Genomic DNA, 17874 nt, shown 5'->3' with positions numbered 1-17874 from the left:
TCTATTGCCTTTTAAAAAACAGTATGCCCAGTACCACAAGCGTACTCAGAGAGACAAATGGCATCTGAGTCAACACATTCAAATGTGATATTTCCTTACAATGAAACACAATATCTGTCAGAAATCATAATCTTCAAAACTAGTGATATTGCTTCATGAGTCAAAAACTTGGACCATGAATAGCAAGATTGTGCACACTGCACACTCCATCATTAATGGAATTTGGGGGGTGATGAGTTGATCACCGTAGCAGGAAACCAAGAAGCAATGATTTTTAAAGCAACCTAATTAACAGGGTCAATAGCGTTTGCACCAGTGTTAGTGAATACATTGGTAATTGAGAAATATGCTAAGTGATTATGCAGTTGGTCCTCATGAAGGACTTTACATTCTATGCTATGCATATGACAGTCTTTGAATGGTGATAGCACAGTATAAATTATTACATAAATAGAGAAAAGCATATCTTACCTATATAGGGCTCTTCCACCTATAGTAACCAAGTTAGAAAACACACGGAAATCTGTCATGTTTTGGGGCCATGACTGAATATTCAAGAAACCTGAAGGAGATAAAGTCAGAAATGTTAGCAAGTGTCTCATCATCTCAACCACAGAAACTGCTCTATGATGTATCTGAATTATGAAAGAATGATAAAAGGATAGCATGGGTCTGAGAAGCAGACATAGGTGGGTAATGAATGATGCAGGATACTGTCTTTGAATGTCAGCCACTGTAGTACAGGCTCCTCCAAAAGAGCAAAGATTTGTAAATAAGTTGTTTTAGAAAACTCAGAACCAGTCCAGTTCCAGAGACTGGAAACAGGAGAAGCCCTGTAACGTATGAGCAAATTCAACACTTCTTAGGTTTCCTGGCCTTTTTCTAGCAAAAGTCAGCAGACAAAATCAAAATATGCATGAACTGAGGAACACGTGTGAAAAACCCACATTTTAGTTGAGTTTGTTTTGCTATAGATAAATCTACAAAATATCCCAGTTTTGAAACAGTTCTGAGAATCTGGATTTGAGGCATTGTAGCCCAGTCTCCGCTCTGCCACATGTGACATCATGATACTCCAGGACGGACAGAGACATAAATATGAATCACTGGCATGGGGAGGAGTGACATAACTATGTATCATTGCCACACTGATGCCCTCCCTAGCAGCACATGTAAAGCAGGAAGATCACATGTCGCACAGTCCCTGCATGCCTGGCATCAGTGTGACCCTCATTTAATAAGGTACTTAAGCATGTGAATAGCCCTGCTGACATCAATGGGACTCAAAGCTGTGACCTTCAATGGGACTATTTGGGTACTTAATGTTGGACAGTTAAGTACCTTTCTGAGTTGACGCCTATATTACCTAAAAAAGAACAGGAGTACTTGTGGCACCTTGGGCCTGGTCTACACTGGGGGGGAGGGGGGCGAAATTGAGCTAAGATACGCAACTTCAGCTACGAGAATAGCATAGCTGAAGTCGACATATCTTAGATCGACTTACCTCCCGTCCTCATGGCGCGGGATCGACAGCCACGGCTCCCCCGTCGACTCTGCTTCTGCCTCTCGCCCTGGTGGAGTTCCAGAGTTGACGGGGAGCACATTTGGGGACTGACGTATCGCGTCTAGATGAGACGTGATACATCGGTCCCTGATAGATCGATCACTACCCGCCATGGACATACCCTTAGAGACTAACAAATTTATTTGAGCATAAGCTTTCGTGGGCTACAGCTCACTTCATCGGATGCATAGAATGGATGTTCTATTTTACGCATCCATTCTCTGCATCTGATGAAGTGGGCTGTAGCCCATGAAAGCTTATGCTCAAATAAATTTGTTAGTTTCCAAGGTGTCACAAGTACTCCTGTTCTTTTTGCGGATACAGACTAACATGGCTGCTATTCTGAAACTTATATTACCTACGACACGTCATTATTTAGGGTGACATTCAGAGCTCATTTGCACGTTAGTAACTCTGCTGATCAACTGCGGTTGCTAGTGGATGTAAGTTGGGGCACAATTTGCCCCTGGTTTTTGAGTGGTAAAGCATTTAGGGACATGTCATATAAGGTCATGGTAAAAAGAGCAAGAGCTTGCTTAAACTCCTCCCCACGATAACCATCCGATAGTGGGTGCAGCTTGTCTTTGTGGTTCTTGCTTGTCCTTAACGATATATAAAGCACTGGAAACAGCAAACAGTGGAGAACTCATAGCTGTGGTATTTCACTTCACAGCCCTGTGAGCTGAAACTGTAGCAAACACGGTGGAAGTTCATGAAGCACTATATGGAATTTGAGCCATACAACTCCCATTAAGTGTCACAACCCAACAGGAGTCACAAACTAAACTCCCCCCCAGCGATGGTGTAAAGATGTATATTTAAGTCAGAGCAGTGGTTTGGAACCTTTTCCTTACAGCACCCACTTTTTCCCTGTCAGAAGCCCCCCAAAATCCTCCTCCCATCTTGCTTGTATCTAACCAGGATCTCCTTCTTGCAATAAGGTCCTGACCTCCTGACACCTGTTTGTATTCCCTAGACTCAGAACCCCAGAGTTCGACAACGTTCTGCATTAATAAGAACAAAGAGTATGTACTTGTAAGCAACAACTGATACTGAAGAGGTTAAGCAGTAAATGTTTATCGGACTTGTGGCATAGCTAGTTAAAAAAATATGTATTCTTTAAATATAAACAAATGGCAAATGTAAAATAAGAAAAGAGCCCAAATTATGTAGGATCACAGAGGTGAGTTACCTGTTATCTCTCTGACTGTTTGGAAGATATTTAATTTCTCTGGGTCCATTGCTGCAATTGTGTGATAGGGGTCCCTGGAAGATTAGAAGGACACACTATGATGATCTGAATATAAAATGAGCAGGCTTATGACAGTACATTATATAGTAGCAGTATTCGGAATATCAGCACCTTGCTTTTAGGTAGCAAATACACCAAGTCATTTTTCAATTCATTAACTTCCTGAGCCTTGGGTGTTTCCCCAGGAGTCCTGAGCCCAACATCTTCCAGTTCAGCTTGATGGAAGGTGAGGGGTGCTCATCACCTTTACCATTTTTGGGGAAATATCTATGAAAATCAAACCGCAAAGGGTTGACTACCAAAAAGTGCCGAGCTCCCACCCTCTCCGGAAATCAGGCTTTTTCCAAGGTGTCTCAAGTTTCCCACCCCAAAATTGAGATGCCCAAAACAAATTTAAAAGTCTTAGCCAGAATATGATAGTGCAGACAATGCTGGAGTTGTCTTATTTCATGACCCTTGCCTATCACAGCAAATAAAAGGAAGTAAGAGAACATTTTCCTGAAAGATACCCCCTTAATGTAAACTTTATTACACTGTGACCCCTCCATAGAAGAATACTTACATGAAAATGCTGATCTGAACAAAGGTTTTTTGAAGTACAAGGAAAGGTTCTTGTGTAATATTGAGCTATGGAATGTTTGCATTTTTTTTAAATACATCCCTGGGGTGGAAGGCAACCTCAGAAAAGGTGAAGTATGCATTCCCAACATCTCATTATTTGCCTTTCCAAGAGACGTGGCGCTTGGGATTTGTATACAAGGGTAATCAAACATGCTGCCTCTGGAGACAAGCCCTCAGAATTCAGTGCAGTGACAGAGTAATGGGGGTCACTTCTAACCTTTACAGAGAGCATTTCCAGGTGAGCAGGAGTGAAATGAGTTCTGGAAACTTAACCTAAAGCCCAGTGGACCACAGCAATAGTGTACACTTAATTTTAGCAAATTGGGGCTCTCGTAAAAAAAGATGACAGGTTTTGAGGATTCAGCATAGAAATGTAATTTTTCTTTTTAAATCCATTAATATTAAAAAAGGCCTCTTTGCTAAACACAAGACTACTAGATAAAACATCCCCATCCCAATGTCAGTGAGTATTTTAGGACAAAAAAAGTTCAAACCAATAAAGAAGAGAAGCCAATGTATTTTTCATAGCCATTTCCTCTTCTTACAGAAATGTAGGATAATACATTCTTCCCCAACTATTCCAATTATATTTTATCGTTAGGCCACTTATTTTTATTGCCATTGCATGCTAAAATCACTGAAGATACATTTTCTGTGCATGCTGATGTTAGCTCAAATCTTATCTGAGCTTTCTCTCCAAACTCAGGAAATTAAGAACCTGATCCAAAGGCCACGGAAGTCAATGAGAGTCTTCTTATTGACTTCAATAGACTTTGAATCAGGCCATAAATGAATACCCCTCATGTGCCAGTGCCTTTATTAAACTAAACTATCCTATTATGGGACTTCTAGAGAACAAGTGAGCTGCAGGGGCCAACTTTCTATTGATAGCTTCCTTCATTTTGCACCTTCTGATCATAAGAACACGCAAAGAACTTTGGGTCCCAGCTAGCTTCATATTTATTTTAATACTCCCTTCTTGAAAGGTGGTAACAAAACAGTCCTGGAAATACCCCATCACCAGCATTGCTGGAGGGGATACATTCTGCACATTTAGTGTTCTAAAAATGCTTTGCGCAAACTGCTCTGTGTATCTTTTTCTATGAATTTCCATTCCTGAATTCCAACCCCCGTGTCTGTGGTTAGGTGTTAAAATTATTTAGGGTGAGCTTACGGAAATGATTTCAGTGACTTTTTTTTCTCAAGGCATACTATTTTTTTAAACTACAAAGCTTCCAGATCATACATCACAGCCAGTACCACCTCTGGACTATAAAGGTGTCTCATTCTGTATTTCAGCCAGTGCTTTCTCGGTCTCAAACTGAATGCCAGATTCTACCCACATGCATTAATGAAGTTCACTTCACTCATACACTTAGGGAGAAGCTGTGTATTAACACTGACAAAGACTACGAGCATTATCCAAAGCCTATTGAAGTTAATGGAAAGGTAAAATCCATTGATGTCAGTGGGCTATTGACTAGGCCCTATTTATCTTAACAGGTCTTGTAAACTAACAAATGAATCAAAAGAGAGGAGATGCAATGTTTTTACAAAGCTGCTCTAGAAAAGGGAAGGGTAGCATACTAAATGTATCTATTAATCAAAGAGCCAATACTGTTTATATAGTTAATGATCAACTCCTCACCAAGTGAGGGTAAAATACGAACAAGCATCTTGTACTTCATTAGGCAAAGTATTTAAAAGAAAAATACACACATGCACACACACTTTTATAATAACCTCTGCAATTAAAATGATTCTCCACCATTGTAAAAACTCCTCTTAATTCCCCATTTCCCATGGACTCTTAACTCCTGAATATATGCATTCATGGAAACAACTTCCTTATTTAAAACTATGAGTGGCAACTATGTATTTGATTATTATTTCAATACACTGACAATTTATTTAATGTATGTTTTGTTTAATTCTATTTTGCAAGTTGTTCCTGCTCTTGTAACTTCCTTTCTGTAAATATACTTTGTAAAATTTAATAAATTTAAACAAACCAAAAAAAGCCCCTACACTATAACATTATTTTAATTCATTCTCTGAGCTCTTCTTTTTTCCAGTATGATGCATTTTTCTCCAGCCCGTTCCTTTCAAGATCTAAGGCCTATTTCCAATGTAATGCTCAAGATTAAGTCGACTGTGCTGCTTAAGACTGGTATTAGTCTTTTCGTGCAGGACACTGATTAGAGCATGGAATGGTTTCAGCATGAATGTCACAAGCTTGTATTCCATTGTTCCAACACGGCAATATATTTTAGCTTTTTTGCTTGTCTTTTATTTCTAGTCCATGATTTAGATCCTTTTTCAGAGAAAGCCACCACTGAATATGATTTTATTCCAAGGTCATTTTTGCCCCAACTTCTTGCTTGATGTTACAGAGATTCATTAGCCATAGCACAATTCAGCTCATAGTTCTGCTCTACATTTTTGCAGCTAATACTCAAAAAATACTGAAAAATTACATTTCACTTAATGCATTGGCTAAAGCACACAATATGTTCAGACTCCTGTACATTCTTCTTGCTGCCTTTCTTGTGTTTTCTAACCTCCTTTCCATCATGTGAGTTTAACAAATTTATAGCAGCCTCCTTGGTTGGTCATTTGTAGATATTAGAACTTGTGAGGTGTGACCATTGACTCTTGGGTGACCCTCTTCAGTGATCCCCCAAGTCTGCAGCAGCACTTCTTTGAATCACTTACACCTGGTTCTTTATCCATCCCTGTGCTTTATTGCATTAACCTTCCATACTGTAGTAGTCCCTCCTGTGAGAGAAAAGACCATCTACACAGTCAAACTCTAACTTCCCTGTTTTATCATCATCGAGCTCTAGGGTCCTGATCCAATTCCCATGGAGTTGTTACACTGACCTCAATGCACTGTGTATCATGCTGTAGGTAACAGTGCACTACAATTGGCCCCTATAACAAATTCAAATATTATAGAATCAGGCTTCTTTCGCCTCACCCCCAAGGGCAGTCTGAAAGATACATCCTGATATAGGCCATTCTGATTTTTCTACATACCAGAACACACAGAACGACTATGGAAAAATCCACCACTATTAGTCATGTCAAAATTCTGTTTCAGATCCTTTGTTGTAGTGTTGTTAACCATGCTTTCCCCATGTGGCGGCAAAGTTGCAAGCATCAATTTGGCGTGGGAACTGTAATTAGATCTCAGTTCTCAACATCTGATGCTGGAAACTTTAAGGAGCCTACAGATCTGATGTAAAGATTTAAAAGCTATGTAGTGGCAGAAATAATTGAATAGTTTTTGTTGTTACCACACAGCAAAGAAAGAAATTATACTCATAACAGCGAAGTACTTATAGTCATAACAGCAACGTTTCCACGTGCTTGACTGTGCTAATCTATCTCTGGGATTTTTTTCTTTATAATGGACACTGTTATACCTCACCAAGGTGGCACCTTAATTCACCTTGGCTGATGACTGATGCTCACATGAGGGCTGAATTAAAAAGGAGAACTATCATATTTCTGTCCTACCAAAGATAATCCTTTCAGGATGGAAGGAAGACTATGTGAGAAAACTGCTAGCTGCAGTATAGGTCACCTATATCTAATCACAGAACTTCTTTCCCCAGGAGGCATTTCAATTGGGAAATGATGCTCATTCATACAAGGTGACATCAGTAGTGCGAACTGTTGACTTTAATGGTGACCAAATGGGGCACCAAAACATAATCTAAAGTGCCGGTTAACTCTTTGGTATACCTTCCTTAAGCAAGATATAACCAGCTGAAACCTTGGATCTTATAACTCTCTCTCTCTCTCCAGTTATCTCTGAACCTTTGATAACGCTTGGAAGGATTCAAGGCACAGATATGTCTGAACCGAAACACACTGGATACAACCCCCTTGAGCGTTGTGGGTGTTTGCAATACAAACTTGAATGCACATTTCACAGCCATATCTTATCTTATGTTCAAAGTCCAGGGGGCGGCTCTTTAGCTGGTGTGCGTTGTCATAGGCAAGGGAGCTATGGCCATTTCAATCAATTAAAGATCGGCCCTCAGATCTGGATCCACATTTTGCAGATTAGGCCTATTTTTAGTTCAAGATAAGAAAGTCAGTGAAAGTGAACTGCTCTCTCCCCACAATCTCTGACCAGCGGTCACTCCAGTCCAGTGGCCAGGGTCTCCTAAACTGAACATATGACCCAATTGTGTTTCCTTTTCCCAGCACAAACTTTCTTTCTTATCCTTTGTTTCATAAAAGCTGAATGTGAGAATCAAGCTGGCAGTACCAGCACTTCAAAAAGTGATCAGAAAACCAATTTATCTTGGGGCTTCTATTTAGTCAGGCATTCTTACAACCATATAAATCAGAAATGTCCAAAGCTAGTTCTGTCCTGCAGCCTGCCCCCTAACATACTGTGTAAAAATGTGCTAGTGCTCACCCATGAATCCCAGTGACAAGAAAGATCAGGTTCCCGTTGATCTTGGTACAGTTTATGAACTTGTCAATGTTGCTGGAGTCAACGGTTTGAGCGGAAGTCAAACTCCCTGTGCCGATGCCATCACATGCTGCCAAAACAAGAACTCCATGAAAACAACTTGCAACAAGATTAAATGAATCAATAAATGTTTGCTCCTTATTCACCTGAACTTTCATGTCCTCCAGGGATGGGCAGAATGATTCTGGTAAAACAAGAATCACTGAGAACCATTGCCCGCCCCTCAAAATGAACACAAGGACAAACCTCCCAAGGCTCGAAAAATATGGCTAAGTACTTGTGATGGAGACTTTTAGGCAGGAAGTGCCAATGTTGTCTTCATTCCCTCTCACCATCCAACTAACATACCAATGGGGCCTGGAAAGACTCTTACACCGTTAGCATCATTGATTGGCTGTAGTATCTTTCATAAGGGGGCAACAGTGCTAGAAACTTCCCTGTAGGGTACTTATGTCCACTTAATTCAAACTTTGCATGCTCTGGGGTATACATTGCACATAGGAACATTCAGTACCCTAGATTACACAATAAGACAACATATCTATCTACCTGCCTAACTAGGCTCTAACAGTGGCAGCTATCAGCAAAGCATCTGAGCCCCTCCCAGGTGTTTAAACGATATCAGTAATTTCTCTCCTTCTTCCCAACAGGTCAGAGTAAGAACTTGAATGGAAAATGGTGCGTACATGCACATGCTCCTACGTGAGAAAGAGGTGTCTGTTGCAGGAAAGCAACATTGTGTAGATGAGTTTTGCATTCAATTCCAAATGTGGTAAGGCTAATTGTATTGATCAGCATAAGGCAGAAGTCCTTGTGTTTGTCTGTTGATGATGCCCTGTGTGGGGTAGCTGTTTGCTGATTGGATCAGATTTTATGTAGCTGTCTGGTGAGCTAGCTGCCATCTCCCCTGTTATGACACAGGTTTGTGGTAAGGAAAATTGCCAGTGTTTTGTTCCCATTGCTGCTGAAACCTCCACATAGCAAGAGAAGCCTCAAGCTTCCCATAGACACAGAGCTGTTGGGAAGGCAAAGTGACCCAGGTTTCCACCTGGAAGCTTCCTGTTGAGGCAGAGGAGGGATTTAGATATTTCATCAATGCTACTGGAGGGAAAGGAGAGCGTCTCTTGTCTCTCAAAGCCATTCAGAGAGGAGGCAGAAGAACCTCAGGTCTCTGCTTTGGGAGAGCAGAAACTCAGCAGTTGTACTGGCAGGCTGTTCGGACATCCCACAAAGATGACAATAAAGATAGTGAAGAATCAGGGCTTTGGAAGTGGTCCTGAAAGGTTCCAACAGAGAAGCTTTCAAACCAGTGAATGTTAACAAATTCCAAACACCACCAGTAACAAAAACCTACTTGTCTATTCCACAAAAACGGCCAAAAACTATCCCTACTTTTCCCAAAGACGAAATGAGCCTTTATACTATATTACCACTGTCCAGCGATAATCCTACATTACGTTATCTTTTGGGATACTCGTCTCATGGCAGCCATCATAGTTCTATGTTTTGTGGATGCCCAAAGTACCCGATATCCTAGAACTTACTCGTGAATACATTTCATTTAAAAGTAATACCCTGTTTGCTCTACTAGAGTGCAGAGTAAATTCAAGCAAAGCTATAATAAATGATAACCTACCTTTAGGACAAATGTCAGTGCAGGGTTTGCACATCTTTATACCATTTTCTTCAACCTCCATCTTGGAGCTGGGACAGGCACGCACACAAGAGCTGGAATCTACCACAAAATTATCTGTAAAGAAATAGTGCAGTGCTCAAAAACAAGCCAGTATATTAAGTTATATTGGGGCATGATTTGGGGGGTTCTGAAAATCAATACGAGTTATTTATTGCCTTGAGTATTTTAATGATGGATAAAATTTTCAGGAGCTCCTAAGTGAGTTTAGTACTTAGGAGCCTAAGTCCCACTGAAAGTTATCGAGACAGATTCTCCTCAGTGCCCAGGTCACCTCTGAAAATAGGATGTAGGCAAGCATTTATGACAATTTTACCAAATCCCATTTTGAAAAATGTTTTGAAAATATTGTCATCCCTTTTCAATCCAACTACTGAAAAAACAGCAATGGACTTCAAGGACTGTCTGAAGGACTTCAACAGAAGTCACATGCATGCCTACAATACCCATGTTTATAGTGCCTTGAGAAGAAACATACTGTGGAAAGAAAAACTAATGAAGAGTTGTTGATTTTAAATACCTGAAACTACCAAGAGAGAGTGAGTTATCTTAGACATTTTTGGGGAAAATATCCTATATGCCAGCTATCTCTTGTTTTCATAGACTGCAAGTATATTGGGTACCATTAACATAATGGAGCTATTGCTGAAATCAGGCATTACTCCTAGAGTATGCTACTACTCAATGCAAGTAACAGTGGAAGAATTTAGTACTTGATGTTAAGAGTCACAGTACTTAATAGTTACCACAGTGACTATGGTTTTCCCCATTGCAATTATATGGAATACCACAGTAGTGGTAAATTCTACAGTTTGATAATTTTAATGATGCCCAATAAACTTGTGTAACCCACACACCTTCTGGGTGTGGTGTTCTGTCCCATCTAGTGGCACTGAGCCCACTTAGCGAGACAGAGAGAGAGATAAAATGAGTCTGCCCTACAGCCTTAGCTAACAGCCAGCTGGCTTTTAGTTCATGCAGTAGAGGCTCATGCACTAAGCACCAGAGGTCCCAGGTTCGATCCCGCCTGCCAAGGACTGGGATCTGTTGGCATTACACTTGCACTTAATTTTATGCCATGATTAGAGCTGTGCACAATATTTGCAATAATTCTCAAGCCAACTGCAAAACAGCCTGGGGTTGAGGGTCAGGACTTTCTGCAAACATGGGTAGATGAAACTGAATGGCTATATCATGTGTAAACCCAGCCTGAAACCAGCCCTCTTCCCTATAGGTCAAGAAGAAGGTCTTCCAGTTACAGGTGGAATGACACCAATTTCCACCTATTCTATAGAGGTCTTTACATTATGCTGATCATCTTAGTATTAAGCAATGTGACTACTATCTGTCTCATGGTTCTACTCTCATCCTCTCCCCAGGGGCAAAGGTGTGTGCAGGGCACTGTGTGTGTTTTGTTTGGAATTTTTTTTCTGAGTGCATGTGCTCTCTCTCTCACACAGAGCTACATGGTTATGTGAGAGAAAGCAATGTCAAAGAAAGGTGCCTGGCACTTAGAGAAGAAGATGAAGAGATTTGTGTTGATTCTTAGTTCCCGTAGGCACCTGAATGCACCAAAGGTAAAGTAGGTGGGTCTTAGGTACATCTGGCAATAATGAATCATTTAGAATAATATTCATTGAAACTGCCAGAATATTATCCTTAAAATAATTACTTGCAAATATGTGTGTCCAGCTCTAACTCTGGGGTTTCAATGGAGAGAAGAAGTTTCTAGAGTGGAATAGGAGTACCCTGTATGGGAGTGATGCTTGGTGGTCTCCCTTGTTAATTAAGGAAGTTTTATTTCCTTTAAGAAACAAACACCTTAATTCCACCATAATGAGGATTTTAGACTAGTATACATTTTAAAGTTGGTTGTATCATCAAAAGATGCACAGTAGCAAGATGGGGGAAAAAAACTGATGAAAAAAATCAGATACCCTAGTCATGGGCCCAGTATGGGAACTGGAATAGAACAGGACACGACAGGATAGAATAGAATAGCCTTGTCAAAATATGTTAGGTAGTGTGATGCTTCAGTGCTTTTCATAGAATCATAGAATATCAGGGTTGGAAGGGACCTCAGGAGGTCATCTAGTCCAACCCCCTGCTCAAAGCAGGACCAAACCCAACTAAATCATCCCAGCCAAGGCTTTGTCAAGCCTGACCTTAAAAACCTCTAAGGAAGGAGATTCCACCACCTCCCTAGGTAACCCATTCCAGTTCTTCACCACCCTACTAGTGAAAAAGTTTTTCCTAATGTCCAACCTAAACCTCCCCCTCTGCAACTTGAGACCATTACTCCTTGTTCTGTCATCTTCTACCACTGAGAACAGTCTAGATCCATCCTCTTTGGAACCCCCTTTCAGGTAGTTGAAAGCAGCTATCAAATCCCCCTTCATCCTTCTCTTCTGCAGACTAAACAATCCCAGTTCCCTCAGCCTCTCCTCATAAGTCATGTGCTCCAGCCCCCTAATCATTTTTGTTGCCCTCCGCTGGACTCTCTCCAATTTATCCACATCCTTCTTGTAGTGTGGGGCCCAAAACTGGACACAGTACTCCAAATGAGGCCTCACCAGTGCTGCGTAGAGGGGAATGATCACATCCCTCGATCTGCTGGAAATGCCCCTACTTATACAACCCAAAATGCCATTAGCCTTCTTGGCAACAAGGGCACACTGTTGACTCATATTCAGCTTTTCGTCCACCGTAACCCCTAGGTCCTTTTCTGCAGAACTGCTTCCTAGCCATTCGGTCCCTAGTCTGTAACAGTGCATGGGATTCTTCCTTCCTAAGTATAGGACTCTGCACTTGTCCTTGTTGAACCTCATGAGGTTTCTTTTGGCCCAGTCCTCTAATTTGTCTAGGTCCCTCTGTATCCTATCACTACCCTTCAGCGTATCTACTCCTCCTCCAAGTTTAGTGTCATCCGCAAACTTGCTAAGAGTGCAGTCCACGCCATCCTCCAGATCATTAATGAAGATATTGAACAAAACCGGCCCCAGGACTGACCCTTGGGGCACTCCACTTGAAACTGGCTGCCAACTAGACATGGAGCCGTTGATCACTAATGCCTTAAGGACTGTGTTCAGAATTTGTATTGTATAATCTGTATTGTACTGTATATAGTTAGAGATAACCCCAAACTGGAATAGTGGATTATTAAACACTTGAATTTAAGGAAAAGGTGGGTTACAAAATTAGTGACTTGTTTCTAAATTTGGGGAAGAAAGATCAGAGCTAATTAGACTTCATCTTTTTTGAAGAAATAGAATGTCTGAATATCCTCCTAGTTAATTAATGTCTAGCATGCATATAATTTGTATAAACAAGTTATTTTACTGAATCTAGAATTTCTACCTTTATACAATCTTTTTCATTTAGGACAGATTTCTGCTTCACGCAATAAAGGATACTTCCTAAGGTTACCAAAGCCCAAATAAGAATATCAACATAATAAGTGTTAGTCATAAAAACTGAAAGCCACTTAAGACTTCCCCCCGCCCTTTCGCTGTAGTACAGGGCATTTTTAGAACAGCATCCCAAAATGAAACTCTCTTTGATTAACACATAACTTCCAGGTATTACCGCCAAAGAGCATACCGGGCGCTATTACACTATTTACTTAGCTCTAAACTTAACATTGCTTAGCAGTGGTTTCTTAATAGGGTTTTCTTCACAACTTGCACTTCAATGACAACGTGAAAAAGGCAGCAGTGATGTAACTTACGTGGGCACTTCTTGACACAAAAAGCTCCGTAGGTGTATTTGGCATTGTGGTTGTGCTCCAGCTGGAAGGTGGTGGGATTGTAGACAAAAGTCTGGGGGCACTGAGTGACACACGCGCCACTGTCATTGAAATTCATGCAGGCCTGCAACACAAGAAAGCAAGCTGATCATGTCATACCTTCTTTTGAATTGACTTACTTCAGAGCAGAACCTTGACTATCCATTACCTACAAAGGCATTGTTGCAATTATAGTGGATGGGATACATTGTTTTTTCCTGGTCTGAATTTAGCCACTTCTTTTCTTCTTAAGATATTATTAAAGGTATTATTATTAAAACATGGATATTTCCAAATCCTTGAGCAATCCATTTTGAACCCATACGAACTTTTTCAGTTTAAATGGAACTTGATGCCAATACATCTTCTAAAAAGGGAAGCCTTATTTTTTAAATTATTATTCTTACTATTAGCAATCAATGACAGACTTGATAGGCAGTTCTAAATTTGACAACAGCGTACAGCTACTTAAGCTGCTCATATCCTGGCTGAACACACACTAACGATCTGTGCTGTAGAGGGCCAACCTTCTGATCTCTCGTGGCACAGTTCAACAGAGGGACTGAAACTCCCAATTAGACAGCAATGAGGATATGCATTTCCCATGCGCTAGCACTGGAGGGGGTCATTTTCCTAAGTGGCAAGTGTAACCAGGTCAGTTAATTCACACACTGGGAAGGAAAAATAGGACTCAATATTCAGGCTCCATCACTGACAGAAGACAAGGCCCTGACACGTGAGGAGTCAAGTGTGTGGATAAAAAGAGTAGCTGAACATAGGGAAAAATATAAATTGACTATGCAAGACTTGAACCTAGAGAAAACACTGATTTCTTCATTCTCTACCATTCTGTATTGTGCCTATTTTATCAGTTACAACTGATAAGACACGCTGAGAGCAAAACTCTCAAATTAGAAAAAAAAATCTGTCTGGTTTCACGTTTTACATGAAAGGTTTATGCACTTAATTTGGGCCAGTGGAGGCCATCCCAATCCTACCCCGGGATCCTCCTTGTATGGTTGGCCATCTTGGCAACAGGATTGTGCCTCCCTGTGAAACTTTATAGATCTTCTGGCAGCCTGATTGCCTCAAAACCTCTTTGGCCTTGGGATACAGCCTTCTGATCAGCAAATAGCCAGCTGGTTCCACTCTCTGTCTTGCTTCTTCAAAGAGCTAGCAAGAAGCGTCACAGCCTCAGACCCAGGGAGGAACTTCAGGGCACTCCTCTCACATTCAGAAGCAGGAGGACTGAGTAAGGCTCCTCTGGCTCTGCTGCCTCTTTTAAAAGCCCTTACCTCAGTCCAGGGCCTGAGTTGCCTCAGAAGGCATCACAGAGATGGGATGAGGATGGGGCCAGCTGGGTCATACCTGAAGATTTCAGGAGGGGAGAGGGTGGTCATGTCCTTCCTCCAGAAGACTAGAAAGGGATATAAGTGCTGCTGAAGGGAGAGGGCCCACCAGGGAGAGTCGGGATGAAATCATCAGCCTTGCATGGAGTTCTTTGGTTCCCATGATCCTTTTGAGTTGACAGCCTATCTAAACTGAACCTGCCATTTTTGGTTCATCAGAACCATGTTTTTAAAAATAGGCAGTAAGTTTACAGTTCTAGGATTAATTCATCAGAAGCAGTGCATTTGATTTAGTTAATTCCCAATAAAGGTAAGTTCTATGGTTGGATCAGGCCCTAAAAGGAGAATTGTGTCTCCACTCCAGATTTATTTTCACCCCAGATCTGAGAACATCATTAAACCCGTGTGTGTAAATACAATGAAACAGCTATGCCACAGGATGGGTATTGGCTTGCTTTCAAAGGTGAATGCACAGATTAATGAATGCCAGTGGGCGGAGAAGGATGAGAGAACTTTTCCCAGCAAATATTAAAAACATTTTTACAACAGGATATTATTACAAGCTTTGAGAGTCTGCCATAATGTGCCAAAGGATTTCTTAATGCATCACGAACTGTACTTTCATTTATTAATAAATACTAATTTACTTTGTTTCCTCAGCACATTTTCTACATTCACTGTTGTCTTAGCAAGTACTTCATCACAAACATGACAATCCTCTGGTGATGACTTAGTAAATGCATAATCAGAATGAGGCACACCGACGATACATTATTCAAAGAGATGACACTTTCCAAGAAGAATCTATTAAAAACCAGTCTAGAAGACTCAGGAAGTTTTAATTTATGACTGTAAAACTTTTTGTACCCTCATAATTGTTTCACTAACATATGCAAAACTTACAGCGCTCGTTGAAAGCAAAACAAAACAAAAATGCAAAGGGAAAAATCAAGATGTACATCTCAATTCAAAAATAAATAGCTAGTTTTCTCCAAGACATCTTCTGCATGTCCCCCACTATAGCCCAAAAGGGTACTACTTCGAGCCCAGCACATGATAGGAATGAAATGAGTTGTTTTTAAAGCTGTTGAACGCTAAGGCTTTTGATTTTTATTTATACTAAGGGCCCCTGGCATCCGCCTGGCGCCCTTTCTATTTTCACAAAAGTGCTAACATGATTTTTAGCACAGGCATTTCTATAATTGCTACAGAGAAGCTCCAGAAAAATGTGGAGTGTTCAATGGCCCATAGAAATCACATTTTCTCCTGTGCGCGGTGATGTTACAGAAATAATACTGTAACAATACATGGCCTCCTAACACTTCAGGAAGGATTGGTGTGTGGTTAAAGTGACAGATTGGGACTCAGAAGATATGGGATCAAGTCATAGCTCTGCCACAGACTTCTGAAGTGGCCTTGTGCAAATTACTTAACAAGTCCCCCAATTGTAAAATGGGTAATAATACTTTCTCTCATGGTTTGTCTAGTTAGACTGTGGGGGACAGGGACTGTCTGATGGAAAGCCCACTGAAGTCAACATAAGGGCTTCCACTGACTTCCAGTTAACTTTGAACGATGCCCACTATGTGTATTTTCAATATTGTGTTAAACAGGACCCCAATCACAGTTGGCAGCTTTAGTTGTTTGCTGCTGTAATACAAGTAACAGTAATGTGATGGCTGTCACTGTGCTGCAGTCCAAGGCCACTCAGAAGTTCACCATGGTGACAGGGATAGAACTAGGCCCTGTACACTGCAAAGCACAGGCCCTCATCACTAGAGCTGAAGGAGAAGATTTGTGGGCCTGTGACACAGTTGAATAGTTATCACTTCAAAGGTTTTTTTTCTCCTGCTGATGATAGCTCATCTCAGTTGATTGGCCTCTTACAGTTGGCATGGCTACTTCCACCTTCTCATGTTCTCTGTATGTATAAATATCTTCTTTCTGTGTGTTCCATTCTATGCATCCGATGAAGTGGGCTGTAGCCCACGAAAGCTTATGCTCAAATGAATTTGTTAGTCTCTAAGGTGCCACAAATACTCCTGTTCTTTTTAGCTGAATAGTTCTGCTTCCATCCAAGAGAGGCAATGTACACATACATTCTAGCCAGTCCAATATTATCTATTGGGCTATAAAATAAAATATACAAGATTAGCACAGATTGCGCCATGCACGATGGTCTTTCCTTATGCTATCTGACAGAGATTTTCAAAAAGGTCTAAGAGTTCGGCTTCCATTTCCTCTGAAAACATCACCTTCTATGCTGGTATACTAGCATAAGTTAGTTCAGAACCTAACCTGAAATTACTAGGGCAAATTTAGGTGTGCACCCAGCTTCCACTGAAGATATTAACAGACTGTGTATCTTGGTGAGGTAGTGTGATGAAGGTACATGGATTTCTTTCCACGGTAATAGGAGCGAAGGCTGCTTTCTGAGTTACACAACTAATTGACTGCATCTGGAAAGAATTTGGCATATTGAGAATGTCTGTCTGAGAAAATTAAGCTCCTGATTCAGTTTTAACTCTTTTTCTCTTTGAAAGGATGTATTGTGAGCATTTGGATTTTAGTGACTAGGAAACATTTGTTCTTCTCTTTCTTCTAAGACGCACACCCCAGTTGAATAGGTGAACTTGTTTAATACAGCCTGGGAAGCATAAAAAACCCCATCTTTAACTAGGAAGCCAAATTGTATTCTCAAACTTCAGACAAAAAATATGCAATGCAAAATACATTACATATGTGTGCGTGTGTGTGTGTGTATATATATATATATATATATATATATATAAACCTTTCAGCGCAAAATGTAATGACAAATGCCTCTAAAAATTCCCCACCATCTATAAAAGCTAATTTTAGACAAATGAAAGATAAAAATCACATAGATTAGCATATAAATCTGTATTTGTAAATCTCATAAATCTTTTAATGAGTAATATAAGCTGATAAGTAATGCAAATGTAATAGGAAAAATATGAAATGATAAAATGTGCAGCTGAAAGCTTGAAACACAGAGGCAATTCAATTAAAGGTGACAAAAAATCATGAATTTCATGGATTAAAGCATAAGCACTTGCACTGTGGCCGGTGGGATGAGAGAAATTAGGTAACTCCCA

The 17874-nt window shown here is 40.6% G+C and overlaps 1 protein-coding gene across 11 annotated transcripts in view; it reads right to left on the bottom strand.

Annotated features, from left to right (window-relative positions):
- Positions 1 to 17874, bottom strand: part of ERBB4 (erb-b2 receptor tyrosine kinase 4) — a 1095893-nt gene that overhangs the window by 237472 nt on the left and 840547 nt on the right. For all 11 annotated transcript variants that reach the window (XM_039494132.1, XM_039494133.1, XM_039494137.1 and 8 more), the window contains 5 exons: positions 13350 to 13491; positions 9566 to 9679; positions 7873 to 7999; positions 2757 to 2830; positions 472 to 562 (listed from right to left, as the gene is read on the bottom strand). In XM_039494132.1, coding sequence (XP_039350066.1) covers positions 472 to 562; positions 2757 to 2830; positions 7873 to 7999; positions 9566 to 9679; positions 13350 to 13491 — 548 coding nt within the window. The remainder of the gene's footprint in view (positions 1 to 471; positions 563 to 2756; positions 2831 to 7872; positions 8000 to 9565; positions 9680 to 13349; positions 13492 to 17874) is intronic.

The sequence above is a fragment of the Mauremys reevesii genome, linkage group 11 (genome assembly GCF_016161935.1).
Source record: "Mauremys reevesii isolate NIE-2019 linkage group 11, ASM1616193v1, whole genome shotgun sequence".
Classification (NCBI taxonomy): domain Eukaryota; kingdom Metazoa; phylum Chordata; order Testudines; family Geoemydidae; genus Mauremys; species Mauremys reevesii.
This window is presented reverse-complemented; position numbering and strand designations above follow the sequence as displayed.